The sequence below is a fragment of the Ranitomeya variabilis genome, chromosome 5 (assembly GCF_051348905.1).
Source record: "Ranitomeya variabilis isolate aRanVar5 chromosome 5, aRanVar5.hap1, whole genome shotgun sequence".
NCBI lineage: Eukaryota > Metazoa > Chordata > Amphibia > Anura > Dendrobatidae > Ranitomeya > Ranitomeya variabilis.
The window spans coordinates 206,459,494-206,477,312 of record NC_135236.1 but is presented as its reverse complement, the minus strand read 5'-3'; the positions used below and the strand labels follow the sequence as shown (position 1 = coordinate 206,477,312).

Here is a 17,819-nt window from a genome sequence, read left to right as displayed (position 1 = left end):
GTTAGGGTTACTGTTGGGATTAGGGTTAGGGGTGTGTTTGGATTAGGGTTTCAGTTATAATTGGGGGGTTTCCACTGTTTCGGCACATCAGGGGCTCTCCAAACGCGACATGGCGTCCGATCTCAATTCCAGCCAATTCTGCGTTGAAAAAGTAAAACAGTGCTCCTTCCCTTCCGAGCTCTCCCGTGTGCCCAAACAGGGGTTTACCCCAACATATGGGGTATCAGCGTACTCAGGACAAATAGAACAACAACCTTTGGGGTCCAATTTCTCCTGTTACCCCTAGGAAAATACAAAACTGGGGGCTAAAAAATAATTTTTGTGGGAAAAAAAAGGATTTTTTATTTTCACGGCTCTGCGTTATAAACTGTAGTGAAACACTTGGGGGTTCAAAGTTCTTACAACACATCTAGATAAGTTCCTTGGGGGGTCTAGTTTCCAAAATGGGGTCACTTGTGCGGGGCTTCTACTGTTTAGGTACATTAGGGGCTCTGCAAACGCAATGTGACGCCTGCAGACCATTCCATCTAAGTCTGCATTCCAAATGGCGCTCCTTCCCTTCCGAGCCCTCCCATGCATCCAAACGGTGGTTCCCCCCACATATGGGGTATCAGCGCACTCAGGACAAATTGGACAACAACTTTTAGGGTCCAATTTCTCCTGTTACCCTCGGGAAAATACAAAACTGGGGGCTGAAAAATAATTTTTGTGGGAAAAAATTTTTGTTTTATTTTTACGGCTCTGCATTATAAACTTCTGTGAAGCCCTTGGTGGGTCAAAGCGCTCACCACACATCTAGATAAGTTCCTTAGGGGGTCTACTTTCCAACATGGTGTCACTTGTGGGGGATTTCTACTGTTTAAGTACATTAGGGGCTCTGCAAACGCAATGTGACGCCTGCAGACCATTCCATCTAAGTCTGCATTCCAAATGGCGCTCCTTCAATTCCGAGCCCTTCCATGCGTCCAAACGGTGGTTTCCCCCCACATATGGGGTATCAGCGCACTCAGGACAAATTGGACAACAACTTTTGGGGTCCAATTTCTCTTGTTACCCTCGGAAAAATACAAAACTGGGGGCTGAAAAATAATTTTTGTGGGAAAAAATTTTTGTTTTATTTTTACGGCTCTGCATTATAAACTTCTGTGAAGCCCTTGGTGGGTCAAAGCGCTCACCACACATCTAGATAAGTTCCTTAGGGGGTCTACTTTCCAACATGGTGTCACTTGTGGGGGGTTTCTACTGTTTAGGTACATTAGGGGCTCTGCAAACGCAATGTGACGCCTGCAGACCATTCCATCTAAGTCTGCATTCCAAATGGCGCTCCTTCACTTCCGAGCCCTTCCATGCGTCCAAACGGTGGTTTCCCCCCACATATGGGGTATCAGCGCACTCAGGACAAATTGGACAACAACTTTTGGGGTCCAATTTCTCCTGTTACCCTCGGGAAAATACAAAACTGGGGGCTGAAAAATAATTTTTGTGGGAAAAAATTTTTGTTTTATTTTTACGGCTCTGCATTATAAACTTCTGTGAAGCCCTTGGTGGGTCAAAGCGCTCATCACACATCTAGATAAGTTCCTTAGGGGGTCTACTTTCCAACATGGTGTCACTTGTGGGGGGTTTCTACTGTTTAGGTACATTAGGGGCTCTGCAAACGCAATGTGACGCCTGCAGACCATTCCATCTAAGTCTGCATTCCAAATGGCGCTCCTTCCTTTCCAAGCCCTCCCATGCGCCCAAACAGTGGTTCTCCCCACATATGGTATATCATCGCATTCAGGACAACTTGGACAACAGATTTTGGGGTCCAATTTCTCCTGCTACCCTCGGGAAAATACAAAACTGGGGGCTAAAAAAATAATTTTTGTGGGAAAAAATTTTTGTTTTATTTTTACGGCTCTGCATTATTAACTTCTGTGAAGCCCTTGGTGGGTCAAAGCGCTCAAAACACATCTAGATAAGTTCCTTAGGGGGTCTACTTTCCAAAATGGTGTCACTTGTGGGGGGTTTCAATGTTTAGGCACATCAGTGGCTCTCCAAACGCAACATGGCGTCCCATCTCAATTCCTGTCAATTTTGCATTGAAAAGTCAAACGGTGCTACTTCCCTTCCGAGCTCTCCCATGCGCCCAAACAGTGGTTTATCGCCACATATGGGGTATCAGCGTACTCAGGACAAATTGTGCAACAAATGTTGGGGTCCAATTTCTTCTCTTATCCTTGGGAAAATAAAAAATTGGGGGCGAAAAATAATTTTTGTGAAAAAATATGATTTTTTATTTTTACGGTTCTGCATTATAAACTTCTGTGAAGTACTTGGTGGGTCAAAGTGCTCACCACACCTCTAGATAAGTTCCTTAGGGGGTCTACTTTCCAAAATGGTGTCACTTGTGGGGGGTTTCAATGTTTAGGCACATCAGGGGCTCCCCAAACGCAACATGGCGTCCCATCTCAATTCCAGTCAATTTTGCATTGAAAAGTCAAACGGTGCTACTTCCCTTCCGAGCTCTCCCATGCGCCCAAACAGTGGTTTATCGCCACATATGGGGTATCAGCGTACTCAGGACAAATTGTACAACAACTTTTGGGGTCCAATTTCTTCTCTTACCCTTGGGAAAATAAAAAATTGGGGGCGAAAAATAATTTTTGTGAAAAATATGATTTTTTATTTTTACGGTTCTGCATTATAAACTTCTGTGAAGTACTTGGTGGGTCAAAGTGCTCACCACACCTCTAGATAAGTTCCTTATGGGGTCTACTTTCCAAAATGGTATCACTTGTGGGGGGTTTCAATGTTTAGGCACATCAGGGGCTCCCCAAACGCAACATGGCGTCCCATCTCAATTCCAGTCAATTTTGCATTGAAAAGTCAAATGGCGCTCCTTCGCTTCCGAGCTCTGTCATGCGCCCAAACAGTGGTTTACCCCCACATATGGGGTATCGGCGTACTCAGGACAAATTGTACAACAAATTTTGGGGTCCATTTTCTCCTGTTACCCTTGGTAAAATAAAACAAATTGGAGCTGAAGTAAATTTTTTGTGAAAAAAAGTTAAATGTTCATTTTTATTTAAACATTCCAAAAATTCCTGTGAAGCACCAGAAGGGTTAATAAACTTCTTGAATATGGTTTTGAGCACCTTGAGGGGTGCAGTTTTTAGAATGGTGTCACACATGGGTATTTTCTATCATATAGACCCCTCAAAATGACTTCAAATGAGATGTGGTCCCTAAAAAAAAATGGTGTTGTAAAAATGAGAAATTGCTGGTCAACTTTTAACCCTTATAACTCCCTAACAAAAAAAAATGTTGGTTCCAAAATTGTGCTGATGTAAAGTAGACATGTGGGAAATGTTACTTATTAAGTATTTTGCATGACATATCTCTGTGATTTAAGGGCATAAAAATTCAAAGTTGGAAAATTGCAAAATTTTCAAAATTTTCGCCAAATTTCCATTTTTTCTGCAAATAAACGCAGGTAATATCAAAGAAATTTTACCACTATCATGAAGTACAATATGTCACGAGAAAACAATGTCAGAATCGCCAAGATCCGTTGAAGCGTTCCAGAGTTATAACCTCATAAAGGGACAGTGGTCAGAATTGTAAAAATTGGCCCGGTCATTAACGTGCAAACCACCCTTGGGGGTGAAGGGGTTAAACACTGATAACATTAAAATCTAATATATAATTGCCTAGAATACTACTTCCGGCAATTTGTGCCAACTTCCGTGGCTTTGTCCGGAGATAATGTCCGGAGATAAGTGACGTCACCAGCGTCCTACACCCGCTCAGGGTGGACAAAGATATATGCCTTCGTGGTGCGCGGCACTTTTCTGATTGGTTGCCGCCTGCCGCGAGCGACCAATCAGAAATGTGCCGTACTGTCAAGAATTGTCAAGAGCTGGTGAGTGCAGCCATTTTTTGTTCTTTCTTACTATTATTTATTAATTGTATTATTCTTACATTTGAATAAATAAAGTATATATGGATTCTAGACTCCCGATTCTTTAGAATCGGGCTGCCATCTAGTAATATATTAATCCCATGACTATTCTTTATTTTTGTCTAAAGTGATGTAACTCACAACCGAGATTCCTAACAGATCCTATTCCTTTCTGTTGGATCCAAGTAGAAGCCTACAAGGCTGTTAGAACATATACACCACTTATTATTGTGCAAATGCTATTTTTCTCTGATTTTTCTTATTAGTCAAAGCAAATGAGTTGATATAATTAGTGATGAGCGAGTGTACTCGTTGCTCGGGTTGGGTGGTATCCGAGTATCCAGCTTGGTTATAATCAGCACTGTCAGTTTTTACCAAAGTTTGTAATTGTTTGTTTTGTTCTTGTTCCCCATTCTGTGTTGGTAATAGGGCACTGAATACACTAGGGTTCCCCTTCCCCCCTTTATTTTAATTTCATTTTTTCTAAGTAAATTAGTATTTTTAAACATACCAATAAAGGTTAATTTTTAATATATCCAATAGCTACTACATATTGATTCCTTCTTGGATAAGCGCACCACGCTTCAGATATAGCTGTAAATCATCCAGCTGTGGCAAGGAAAACTAAATCTCCGAGCAGTCATAAATACTCAGAGACCACCCGAGCATGCTAGGGAAAACCCGAGCAACGAGTCTACTCACTCATCACTAATTATTATGAATAGGAGACATTTCCTGCATGAGAGTGATCATCCCAGGGAAGCTAAAGGAGCAGATAAAGGAGCAGCCATAGCTCCTGTATATAAGAAACCACAGCCTCCGCTTCAGACAGGTGTGTGATCAGGACTGTGCATATAAGCAGGAGTTGAAGCTCGGAAGTCTCTTCATGCACCATTTATATACAGTATCTGCATTATTATACTGGAAAGTAACTCTGACTGCTGCATAGGAATTGAATCTCTGTTCAATCATTGTTTGTCTGAATGTACCTGTGTATTCATGCAACAAGTAAAGGTTATTAGCCCTCTGGCCTCCCTGTTTTCTGGACTATTTGGAGTGCACCACATTACATCACACTACCAGAAAGCTTAATTTAGTGCACGCTGCATTCACGAACATTTTCTTTTATTTTTGTCAGTGCCATTGCAAAGTGGTAACATCCGCACTTGTGATAAGCGAATGTGCTCGGGCAACGTCGTATCTGAGCATGCTTGGGTGTTATCCGAGTGTCTGGGAGTGCTCATATATTATGTTCGAGTCCCTGTCCGCTGCATGGTTTGCAGCCTATTAGACAGTCTCAACACATGCGAGGATTGCCTGTTTGTTAGGGAATCCCCACATGTGTTCAGGCTGTCTAGCAGCCGCAAGTCATGCAGCGGCAGGAACTCGAACATAATATACGAGCGCTGCCAGATGCTTGGATGACACTCGAGCATGCTCGGATAAGATGTTATCCGAGCACGTTTGCTCATCACTAGTCTGCACACCACATGGTGCATGATCTATGGCATATTACATTACACATACAGGCATAGATTTTGCTTTTGGATGATTATTTTCATTTCACGTACCATGTCTGTTCCACATACACAGCCTAAGGCCATGTTCACATGTTTAGTGTTTGGTCAGTATTTTACATCACTAAAATCAGGAGTGGGTGATAAATACAGAAGTGGTGCACATGTTTCTATTACACTTTTCATCTGATTTCTCTGCTCCTGGTTTTGGCTTACAAATACTGATGTAAAATACTGACCCAATACTCAATGTGTGAATGTGGCCTTAACCTTATCGGCTACCATGTGCAGGCTATTTTGTTTCATTCATACAATTGAATTTCTGCCCACTATCACATACCATTACATTAAATATATCCCATTGATTACAACTGTGAGATAATTAGATAATAATTTCTTCAGGCTAAAGACTCCTGTATTTCACATTTGTTATTCTGAAAAGGAATATGAAAAAAAAAAAATACCATGCTTCCCTCCTGCTTCTCATCCGCTTGGCTGTCCGCTCTGACCGCAGGATAATCATGGCCTTCTGACTCCTTTTCAGGATTGTTGGCCTCATTAGCAATTATCTGCTGTAACACAACTGCCACTTCATCTTCTAATGTGTATGCCTGACTTTCTGTAATCTGGAAGAGAAGACAGCGCTCATGACTCTATACCTAGTTCATTACATCATACTGGGCAATCAGTTTAAACAGAAGAGTTGACAACTTCAGATGAAGCCAAATGGGCCAATCAATTTAGTATAAAAAAACCTCCATTTGTGCTAGTGCAATGTAATAGAGAACACAATGGTTAAAAGTATAATATACCGGGACTACCATATGGTGTTACCACACACTAACCAACAACTTGTCACAGTACTACACAGAATTGCAGCACTATTACACTGCACTGTGGCAGTTACTGTCCAATAGTAGAATATGCAGCGTCTCTCTATAGAGTATATATATTTACTGACCAGCATCTCCTAACAGAATGTAGCAGCACTCTGTAAGCACTAAGATATATGCAAACAATTGTGACAGCTTGCACCTGTTCCCACATGCTTCATTCCATTAGGAGATGCTGGTCAGTTTTTTGTTTCTAGGAGGCACTCATTTAGGAGTAGTGAATGCCTCCATTGTTGGCTGAGCACTCCTCCCATCAGTCAAAGTTTTTTTTTTTTTTAACATTGGATCCCACCTGCCATTTCAATTTGTAGGCTTTTGGCCCAGGAGAAGTATGTCTGATAGAAATGGTTAGAGGCCCTTCAAACAAAGGTACGCCTTGTTGTTGCTGATGGGCACATACGAAATGGCCAATTTGTGCGCTATGTACCTTCATTTTATAAGTATATGCTATATAGCAGTGCTGCTGTATTCTTTGGTTTGCTTAAAGGGAACCTGTCAGCAGGATTGTGCACAGTAACCTACAGACAGTCTCAGGCCGGCGCTGTTACACTGATTACAATGATACCTTGGTTGATGAAATCCGTCTTGTGGTTGTTGTTTAATCTTTATTTGTAGTTTACAGTTAATGATATGCTCGTGCTCAGGGGCGGCCGGGTTTATGTGGTGTTCTGCTTACACATTCATCCTTATGGGCTTAAGTGACAGGCCGCTGACCCTACATTGACCTGCCCCTATTCTAAGCACTGCACTTGCGCAGTTCATATTGTAGTCTTTGGAAAAAAATTTGAGCTACAGCAAAATGGCGCAGACGGCGGTGCATGCGCAGTAGCATCTATCGCTTGCAGATAGATGCTGCTGCACAAACACCGCCACCGGTGTGCTTTTCCTACAGCCAATTTTTTTCTCCTCCAACAAAACGGTGCTGGCGCAGTAGCATCAATCTGCAAGAACCAGTGCCATTTTGCCGCAGTTAAACAAAGACCAAAATATGAACTGCGCAAGCCCAGTGTACAAGATAGGAGGCAGGTCACTAAAGGATCAGCGACCTGTCATTTAATCCCATAAGGATGAATATGTAAGCAGACAAAGACATAAAGCCCCTCCCACAGCCCCGGCCACAGCCCCCCACAGGCCGCCCCGGAGCACGAGCAGATCATTAACTGAAAATAAGGATTAAACAACACTCACAAGACGGATTTCATCAACCAAGGTATCATTGTAATCAGTATAACGGCGCCAACCTGACACTGTCTGTAGGTTACTGTGCACAATCCTGCTGACAGGTTCCTTTTAAGTAAATATTTATCTGTCTATCATATGCACTGAGGGGTAGTGACTGACTCCCATCAGTTCAAAGCTGTTTTTAATCAGAGCAGGATATTACCTACCCTTTAAATTTGTGGGCTGAGGCAGAGGATATATATATAATATATACACACATACAGATATTTAAATACACACACATGTATATCTTCACACACATACATACAGTATAAGGAACAAAACTGAACAATAAAGCAAATGTACAGATGCAGGTTGCTGAAGTATACAGACACACACAACTGCACACCGTGTACGGCTGGAGTATATGGCACCATAGAGTACAGGACGTTGGACTGCATTAATGCCATATATATGGACAGTTGCTAACCCTTTATGGGAAACAGTAGTTACAGGTCACCTTTTGACATTGCACCGTAGAGGATTTTATTGGGATTTGACTCCTTCCAGGCTGTACCATATGGGTATTCCCAGAGCGCATCTACCCTAAGGTCACAGAGTCCTAGTGCTAACACTAGCTTCACTGTTCAAATGATGATTCATGTGACATAGCCGTAAAGACATTATTCTATATCCATGTAGGGTGGCTTTAATAGAGAATGTGGTGCTGATTTAGGAATTATACAGCTTTTTATATGTGTATGATAGCCACTTCAGCTTAAAGGGAATATGACACATGAAGAAACGCTATTAACCTGCAGATATGGGGTTAATATTCAGGTTAATAGCAGTCTACACCTGCCAGCACCCGTACTTAAAGCCCGGTGTTCATTCATAGAGGCGGTGCCGGTGGGGGTTCAGTCACCGCTCTGTGTATAGAGAGCGACGGCTGTAACTGCGCCCCCAACACTGATTGAAAAGAAAGAAAAAGATATGCAAAAAAACAGTACTGACCACTCAACCCATACTGGAGTTATGGCCCACCCTAACCAACCATATAGCACGTAAAGTATGGACATACATGCAATAATTGACTCTATAATGATAATCCACTATAATGAAACAGGATAAATGTATTTACAAGTAATATAATACCAGCATGTATCTAAAAAAGACAAAGAAGGGAAACACCAAGAATGAATACTGTACGTGTTCAGATGTCAAATAGATTGCATGTCCAGGAGATTATCACTGGAGGACTAGGTGTCTCAGACCTCCTGGTCCAACTCTGCCTTCACCACTGATTAATAGCTCTCTGCCAATCTACAATGTACACAGAGGGGTTAATCAGGGGTGTGGGCGGGGTTACACAGAGCTCCGCATTCAGAGCTCTGCCAGATCTGCCGCAGAAAAAACTGTGATTCTATCATAACTGCTGCACCCAATAAAATAAGTGATACATCACTGGAATCAGGGTCTCAGTCCTTACATGATGATGCTGTCAGATTATATAGCAAAAACTTGCTGACTGACTTCCTTTAAGAAGTGAAATAAATCCTGTGGAGGAACATTTTTCTCAGAGGTATCAACTTTGACATTGTATTAAATCAATACAGCGGTTTCCCTCTGTACAGAAGCATAAGATTACAGCATGAAGGTATAGAAGCACTGAGGAGACTGTATAATGTTTCCTTGATGCTTCCATGAAATGCTATGTGTTATATATATCAGTTTTATTGCAAACATGATTTGGTGAAATTGCAGGTAAGATCAGAAAGAAGATGGCGGACGTCATCAATATAGCGGCTGCCAATGTTTCCCCTTCCTGAGCATTAGTCATCCAGGTCATGTCCTGCATATTGGGAGAAACATTGGCTTTATCATCTCTCTTGTGCTGGTGGAATTGATTTATTAAGCCTGCTGGCGTCTAATTTCTTAATTTATTGTCTGCAGAGCTCTCTGAGACGTGTTCAAGCTGCCTCGGAATGGGGTTTCTGCTACTTATTATATCTTTAGTCTGTAGTTTAAGCTGGATTTGTACTATTTTGGAAGTGATGCATTATTAACATCAATTTCCCTGACTTTTAAATACTTATACAGCTTTTTTATTTATATATTTATAACAAAATATTCTTTATTCCTTTTTGCTAAGGACAAATCTAACAATAATTTCCAGTTTGCTATCGCATTGCTGAGTAAATGAAGGAATCAATGAGATGATTTTCTTCTTCAACATTCTCAGCATCACTGGGGTCCCAGTGGGTGAAGCCTAGCTATCAGTCATATGTCCTATGCATATGGGATCACTTTCTAATACCTAAGTACACTACAAGTACTGGGAAGCACCTCTTAGTCCTTGAATTCGGGTTCTCCATTCAGTCTCCACAGGAATATAAAATCAAGCCCATCGCCATGCTTTCTGCCTTTGAAGACAATTGTGAAACAATAGCTCGTTCTAAAGAGCTCACTGAATTTGAGAGTGATACTCTAATACAATGTCATCATTGTAACACGTCAGATTGTGAAATTTCTTCCCTCCAATATATTCCACCATCTCCTGTGAGTGGTATTATTAAAAGGTGGAAGCACTGAGAACCACCAAAGTGACAGACAGGGGTCTCAGGGAATTACAGACTTCTCGCATTAAAGGGAACCTGTCACTAGGCTTTCCCAACATAAAGTAGGGCCAGCACCCTCTAAGACCCCTGTTACAGCATTCCAGCATGCTGTAGTGTGTGTATATATATATATATATATATATATATATATATATATATATATATATATATATATATCCCTATTCCCCTCTGCATTGCGCAAAAAGGACCTTTTATTATACTCACAGGTCCGGTCCGATGGTTGTCTCTGGTCTTGATCCGGCAACTCCTCTTTTCTTACAATCACCGTCCTCTGTCCCTGCTTCATGTGGATGACGTGTCCTACATCATTCATACAGTGTCCCCCATCGTGCTCCTGCGCAGGCTCACTTTTGTCTGCCGTGCCGAGTTCAGAGCTAAGTACTGTAATGCGCATGTGCCGGGAAAGGGCAAAGAGCGCCGATAACCAATAGGTGAAGCCGGCGTATGCTCATTACAGTGCTTTGCTCTGCCCTTAGCAGGGCAGAAGGCCTGTGCAGGAGCACGATGGAGGACACTGAGTAGATGATGTAGGATGCATCATCCACATGAAGCAGAGGAGGAGGACGACCATTGAAGGAAGAGAGGAGGTGCTGGATCAAGTCCAGAGACGCCCATCGGTCTGGGTCGAGCCATAGGTGAGTATAATAAAAGGTCTGTTTTGTGTCTTGAATAGGGAATTGGAGACATACATACTGCATACTAGAATGCTGTAAAACAGGTCTTAAGGGTGCCTGCTGTACTTTTTATTGGGAAAAACTGGTGATAGGTTCTCTATAATGTCCGAACAAAACATTTGTGTCGGGAGCTTCATGTAATGGGTTTTAGTGGCTGAGCAGCTGCATGAAAACTTTACATCATCAAGCACAAGGCCAAAATGGGTTACTGCCTCCGTGCCAAACATCTATGAGCAAGCTAAAATTAATTTGCCTTCTGGGTGACCTCTGAGAAAATTACAAGGAAATGTTCCAATATTTCCTGCAGGGAATAACTGGTTAACTGATAATCTGTAGGTATAAAAGGTCTTCACCTACCAGACCAAGGTTTAGGAGCTTGGAAACAATCTTGTCAAATACTCCTCTGTCATTCTCTTCATATATTCTCATAGCAATCTTCTGCACAATGTCTTCTGCGGTGAGGGGAGTTCCATCTAATTGGTGAAGCCCATCAGGATCATCTAAAAGAATAAATCATTTCTGACCTACTTTCAGCCATCTAATTATGTCATTTCTGGAGAACTGCACTTAAAGTCTCCTCATTAAGGCTTAGTGCTTAAACCTAGAGCCCCCATTGACTCAATCAGGCATTCATTTCCATTCATAAAATAGTAACCTAAATAGGGAAAAATCTATGTGCTATTAAATTGGTTACTGGGGTAGACATAAAAAGAAATATGGTAAATCTACAGTATGATTTACACTAAAAGAAGTCGCATTAGCTTATTCAATCCTTCCATCTAAAATTCATCTTACTTTAAAAGTACGTATCAATGAAACTTTGGTCCCGATTCATCATTTGCTGTTTTTTTTTAAGTCACTGTCCTTTTTTGTTTTTTTGTTATTAGTTCTATTTCTTGTTGCTAAATTCTCTTTTGACAAGTCAAAAATTATAATTTTTTCAACCTTTAACTGTTTTTGAGACTTTTTGGTTCGAAAAGTCACACGTTTTGCAACATGATGTAAAAATGCACCAAAACACTAGCAACAAAAGCGGACTGGAGTAAAGCTGTGCCAAATTTGGTGACTTTTTAAAAAGTTGCTATTGAATAAGGTGAAAACATCTGTAATTGATAAACTCTGCCCACAAAGCAGGAAAAACAAACAGATGAGCATATATAAAATAGACTTAAAAATGTAAAAATAGAATAATGAATTGGGATCGAACAACAAAAAAAAAAGGGCAAAACTGACAAAAAAAACAGGAACAAATACAACGATGAATCGGGGCCTTATATGATAAGCATTGTCATTACAGGATGCGTTATGTAATATATGTCTATAATGTAAGTATTCTAGATATTAATACGCGATTTAGATTTTGTACAAGCAATAGCACTTTACTATTTGTTACAGCTTACATGCTTCGTTGTATCTTCAAGTAATATAATTAGCTGCTCAATAATTAATTATGTGATTTATGTCAATGGCGTTGTGTAGATTGATGCAGTGTGATTAATAGTACTGATGGATAAATTACATTTTAAATAAATTGAATACTATTTGGGGGGTTTAACTTATAGACCTAATATCTCTGAATTTAGTATTTATAGGTTATAAAGTATATGTCATTTACATCAATGAATCCTTAAGAGGAAACCCACCCAAAAGTGATCATCTCTCTTATGTGTGCTGCCACTGTATTAATTCTTTGAGTACGGTGGTGACTTTTTTTCTTTTTGTTGTTTGATATGGTAGTTTCATTTTTATTATTGCTACATAATAACAATATTATTAAAAAAAGAGCTTGATCATTTTCCAATTGTTTAGTGCAATAAACCATTTCAGCGCCACTGAGTGATTTCATTTATCACTGGAGTCCTCTAAACACATGGCTATTTCCAGTAACTGAAGTATCAGAGCAGAGGCAAAGGGGATTAATCATTAACCTCCGACCATTTTAGTCATAAAATCAATACAACTCTGAGTCACAGACTGCACTAATGTGGTCATCCCACCTGTGTCCTAGGAGATGATCGCTTTTGCTGGCTTTCTCATGTACATGATACCTGCTTCCACTAATGCAGTAGATGGATTAATCATGAACTACAGTGTTGAGCAAGATTACCATCTATTAATGAAAAAAACAACAAAAACAAAACATGATGTTGTGATGCTCTGTCCTGAGATGTATATGTATGTGTGGCCACCCAGTTGCGATTGTGATCTGCAGCCTGTCAAGGGTTCCACTTTTATTTTGCGATATTTGGTTTTTGAGAAATTGAACCAAATTCATGCAATATATAAAAAGTTTGGACGAGTATTTTAGCACTTATTTATAATACAACTTGGCTGTGATGATTATAAAATACCTTCATATTTATCATCCAATCCACTTTTAGTGGAATCAAAATACTCCACTGGCTTTAAGCTTTTTGTCGAGTCTGCCTCATCCGTGGAGGTCTTGCTCTTCGTCCAACCACTTCTTTTGACGTTTTTTTCTTTCTCCGCTACTGACATCAAGAAGCTTAAGTCATCCACAAGAGAATCATTTTGTAGTTTATCTACAAGATGGAAAAACAGGAAAAACTGTAGCTTTCACTGTTGCTTCTCACTGTTAGTAGCAACGGATGCCTGTGGTTACTAGATCTTACCTTTACTTTCTCCTCTGCTTACTGTATCTGCTTCAGCAATCTAAGGAGAAATAATGAAAAACATTAGCAGTCTCCAGAGTTCATTGTTCCATCCTCCACAATACAGCTGCATGGAGCTGACGCACTAACAAATTGTACTAAATCCCCCCTAACCAAAATATTTATGCTTCTAAATACAAGTATTTGTTTGCAAGAATATTGCTGTACCCCACAGAAGGGCAATAGTAGTCAGGTCTGTGAATCTGTAGCACGACACATCTGCTTTAGATTCGATCTAGGTTGTATCATAATTAGGGTAATCTGACTAAGGCCTCTTTCACACTTCAGCTGTTTGGCGTCAGTTTAAAACCGCCAGTTTCCTCAAATAACGGATCCGTCATTTTTTTTTGGCGGAACCGTTATTTTCCCATAGACTTGCATTGGCGACGGATTGTGACGGATGGTTGTCCGTTCCATCCGTCATGTGACGGATCCGTCGAAATTTGGCGGACGTTGTCTAGACATAGACGGACATTGAAATGTTTTTTGTCAACGCCGAAATGACGGTTTGCGGCGGATCCGTCGCGTCCATCATTCCATAGAATGGCCGCCTATGGGCGACGGATCCGTCGCGACCGTCATTTCGGCGGATCCGTCGCCCCAATCCGCTTTTTCAATTGCGCATGCTCCAAAAAGTAGATACTTTTCCCAGACAACCCCCAAGTAACGGATCCGTCAAAAAAACGGATCCGTTGGAACCGTTTTCTCAACAATTGTGACGGATCCGTCGATCCGTCACTATGTCGGAGCAGACTGACGCCAAACAACTGAAGTGTGAAAGAAGCCTAACACGTACATTATATCATATTATTAAATAATTATCGGCAACCCACTAAACACAACTCATCTGATTGGAAATGTGTTGTATAAATTCTCTGCACATAATGAAGTAAACCATGTAAAAGTCTGGAAACTTGCCTGTTCTTCCAGTGGTCTCTCTACACTTAATTCTCTGTTATGCACAGCCTTGTCTAGAAGGGATATTAAAAAGGCAGAAATATTACAATTAGCTCATCCCCAAGTTCATGTATGTAAATTTAATATGCATAAATTCAGGAATAATTACTGAACATAAGCTATAGAAGAATAACACTAAATACGCAATTGCATGTTTCTGAGACTGCTTTCTTCAATAAAGGTGCTTTATTCCTTTAAGAGTGGATTCGTGAACATGGATTTAGTTGGATTACTTTAATCGTTGGATTACAGAGAACATGTCAGCTGCATTCTCCCCATATACATTCTGTCTTACATCTTTCTAGAGGGCAATAGACATTTCTAGCACACAAGATCTGGTTTATAGCTGCTATCGAACATCTGGCCCATAAACACCATGTAAGCGATGCTAAATGATAGCAATAATTGCATATTTAAGAAGTAGATTTACCTTGGCTACTTTCTGGTTTCGGAAATCCATGAACATAACATATCACTCCGATAAGGGCACAGAAGGAAAGGACAGGCTTAAGAGCCATTTCCCACCAATACGAATATCCTTGTCCAGACCTGCTGTATACTTGGATTCGGTCGCCGACTTATCCTTGTGCCAATAACCAGTGCACTGGTTTATAACTGAGGATATCAGAGATGGGAGAGAGGAGAAGGACAGGTTCTTCAAGGTAGAGGTGAAGATGCTAGCGCTGTCCTAGGCAGAAGTGCTGAAACTGTTGTAGCTAGAGGCACCAGAGCTGTCCACTAGCGTGGTGCTGAATCTGGATGGCACTGCCCTCCAACCTTGTGTTCTTGAACCAATATTTGATATTAGTGTCCAGATGACAAGCTGTCCACAGCTATGGTGCTGAATCTAGACAGTTCTTCCCGTATAAAAGCTGTCCACAGCTATGGTGCTGAATCTAGACAGTTCTTCCCATATAAAAGCTGTCCACAGCTGTGGTGCTGAATCTAGACAGTTCTTCCCATATAAAAGCTGTCCACAGCTGTGGTGCTGAATCTAGACAGTTCTTCCCATATAAAAGCTGTCCACAGCTATGGTGCTGAATCTAGACAGTTCTTCCCATATAAAAGCTGTCCACAGCTATGGTGCTGAATCTAGCCTATACTGCCCAGATCAGAGCTGCCCACCTCTGTGGTGCTGAACCAGTCCTGGGACTATACAAGGGAGCTTGCCACCGCTGCTGAGCAGAGATCCTAGATGTGCTGTAGCTGTCTTCTATTGTTCATCAGCAGATCGTATCCTGCTATGAATGGGATGTGCTCTGCTATATCCCTGCAGCTTGTAGATCAGGAATCAGGGCTCCAGTGTGCGTCACCTGAATGACAGCAGTCTGGCACCACCAATGCTGCTATGCGGGACATTGCACCCTTTACTACTGCCTGCGATGTAACATCCCTTCTGATTGGAGCCCAGAGATCTGTGATTGGTTATTGAAGACACACCCTCGTACATGGCGGACTTGTGTGTTCCCTTTAAACATATGAGTGGTTGTGGCTGATGTTTGATAACATAAGTGCTATCCCCTCATTCTGCATCAGGTGTATTCTATCACTATAGTATGGGTGAGATCACAGCCATCTGTAGGAGGGAGTCACCATGTAACCCATGTACAGATGCATGTCAGCATGTCACTATGTCAGTGGTCCCTGTATTCCTAAACATCTGCAAAAAAAGCTTGAATGAGTGAGTGTGTCACTGACTGCAAAATGTGATGAGATAAAACCCACCTTGTAAGGCTGCATGTGTCATGGTCATAGCCTCCTCCAGTGACTGTCACATAAAATCCCTGGTGCCAGCGAAAAAGGAGGGGAGATCTCCATAATACCGTATATGTGCACGCTTAGTCCACCAGTGTCTGGATGGCATGTTGAGCTCAGCTATGCTGCTGATGAAAGCGCTGGGTCCTAATGTCCACCATTCCCACTCCGCTCTTAGATGAAATACAGTGATGAACTGATGTGTAGCATTAGACTGACATTATTAACCCTATGTATGATAAACACTTTATTAATCATATCTAAAGGTTTGAAAAAAGAGAGGTCTATGGTAATCTAATATATATAAATACTCATATATACACTATTTGGACAAAAGTATCGAGACGCACCTATAAATCATTGAATTCAGGGTATTCATTCAGTTCCATGGCTACAGGTGTATGAAATCCAGCTTGTAGTTATGCAGTCGGTATTTACATACATATGTGAATGAATGGATAATAATTCAAGTCTGGTCCTGTAGGAGGTCAACATTGTAACAGTTTGTGAAAGTTCTTCACTCCTAATTATTCCACAATCATATGTGTGTGATATTATTGAAAAGTGGATGCGGATAAGAATCACAGCAATTCAGCCATGAAGAGGAGACCACATAAAGTTACAGAGCAGTGTTCCAAGTGCTGATGCATGGTGGATAAAAATCACCAGTGCTCTGCTGACTCCAAAACTCCTGTGTCAGGGCCACACCAACAGCAGCAGAAACTTCAACTGGACGTGCATCCTTAGACACACGTCCAGCTGAAGTGTATTGCACTGCACAGTCCCAGAGCAATACACTCTGCCAGCCAATCAGAGGCCAGAAGCTGACGTCAGCGTGCACATGACCGGGGGTGCATAACAGTGACATCATGCGCCCTGCCGGCTTCAGAAGAGGATGCCGCATGACAGAGAAGCGAGGGTAGGTGATGACTTATTTACGTATTTTTTAAAATCAGTGGCCATATTACTACATGGAGAACTATGGGCTGTGCATTAAACTTAATGGTTAACCATCGCCTGTGCATCATACTTCATGGATGACTATCGGCTGTGCATTATACTGTATGGATGACTATGGACTGTGCATTATACTGTATGGATGACTATGGGCTGTGCATCATACTTCATGGATGACTATGGGCTGTGCATTATACTGTATGGATGACTATGGGCTGTGCATTATACTTTATGGATTACTATGGGCTGTGCATTATACTTTATGGATGACTATGGGTTTTGTATTATAGTACATGAATGACTATGGGCTGTGCCTTAAACTTTATGAATGACTATCAGGTGCATTATACTTTATAAGTGACTATGGGCTTTGTATTATACTTTATAGGTGACTATGGGCTGTGCATTATACTTATATTCTCTCATCTAAGAGATTTTGACATGTACACGGTCCCATAGGATAACATAGGTCCGAGTGTTATACGATGTCTTGTCAGATTGCACTCGGACCAAAAATACGGTCATGTGCATTAGGTCTTAAAGCTTAGCTGCACTCCGTCCCCCCACCCTGGTGACCTGCAGACTGATGCCTTGTAACTCAGATCGAGTCATCCTATCTGGTATCACTGTAAGGAAGCTGCAGATGAG

General features: G+C 41.3%; 1 protein-coding gene across 3 annotated transcripts in view; it reads right to left on the bottom strand.

Annotated features, from left to right (window-relative positions):
* The window catches only part of SCG3 (secretogranin III), a 62,233-nt gene extending 45,919 nt beyond the window's left edge, over positions 1–16,314 (bottom strand). The window contains exons 1-7 of one of the 3 annotated variants that reach the window (XM_077263748.1): positions 15,487–15,781; positions 14,890–15,292; positions 14,421–14,473; positions 13,464–13,503; positions 13,182–13,373; positions 11,188–11,330; positions 5,928–6,089 (exon numbers count right to left, since the gene is read on the bottom strand). In XM_077263748.1, coding sequence (XP_077119863.1) covers positions 5,928–6,089; positions 11,188–11,330; positions 13,182–13,373; positions 13,464–13,503; positions 14,421–14,473; positions 14,890–14,977 — 678 coding nt within the window. In that variant the 5' untranslated portion in view covers positions 14,978–15,292; positions 15,487–15,781. Of the gene's footprint in view, positions 1–5,927; positions 6,090–11,187; positions 11,331–13,181; positions 13,374–13,463; positions 13,504–14,420; positions 14,474–14,889; positions 15,835–16,184 lie in introns of those variants that run through there. The other 2 variants (XM_077263749.1, XM_077263747.1) reach the window with 2 other exon arrangements.
* Between the last annotated feature and the right edge of the window lie 1,505 nt (positions 16,315–17,819).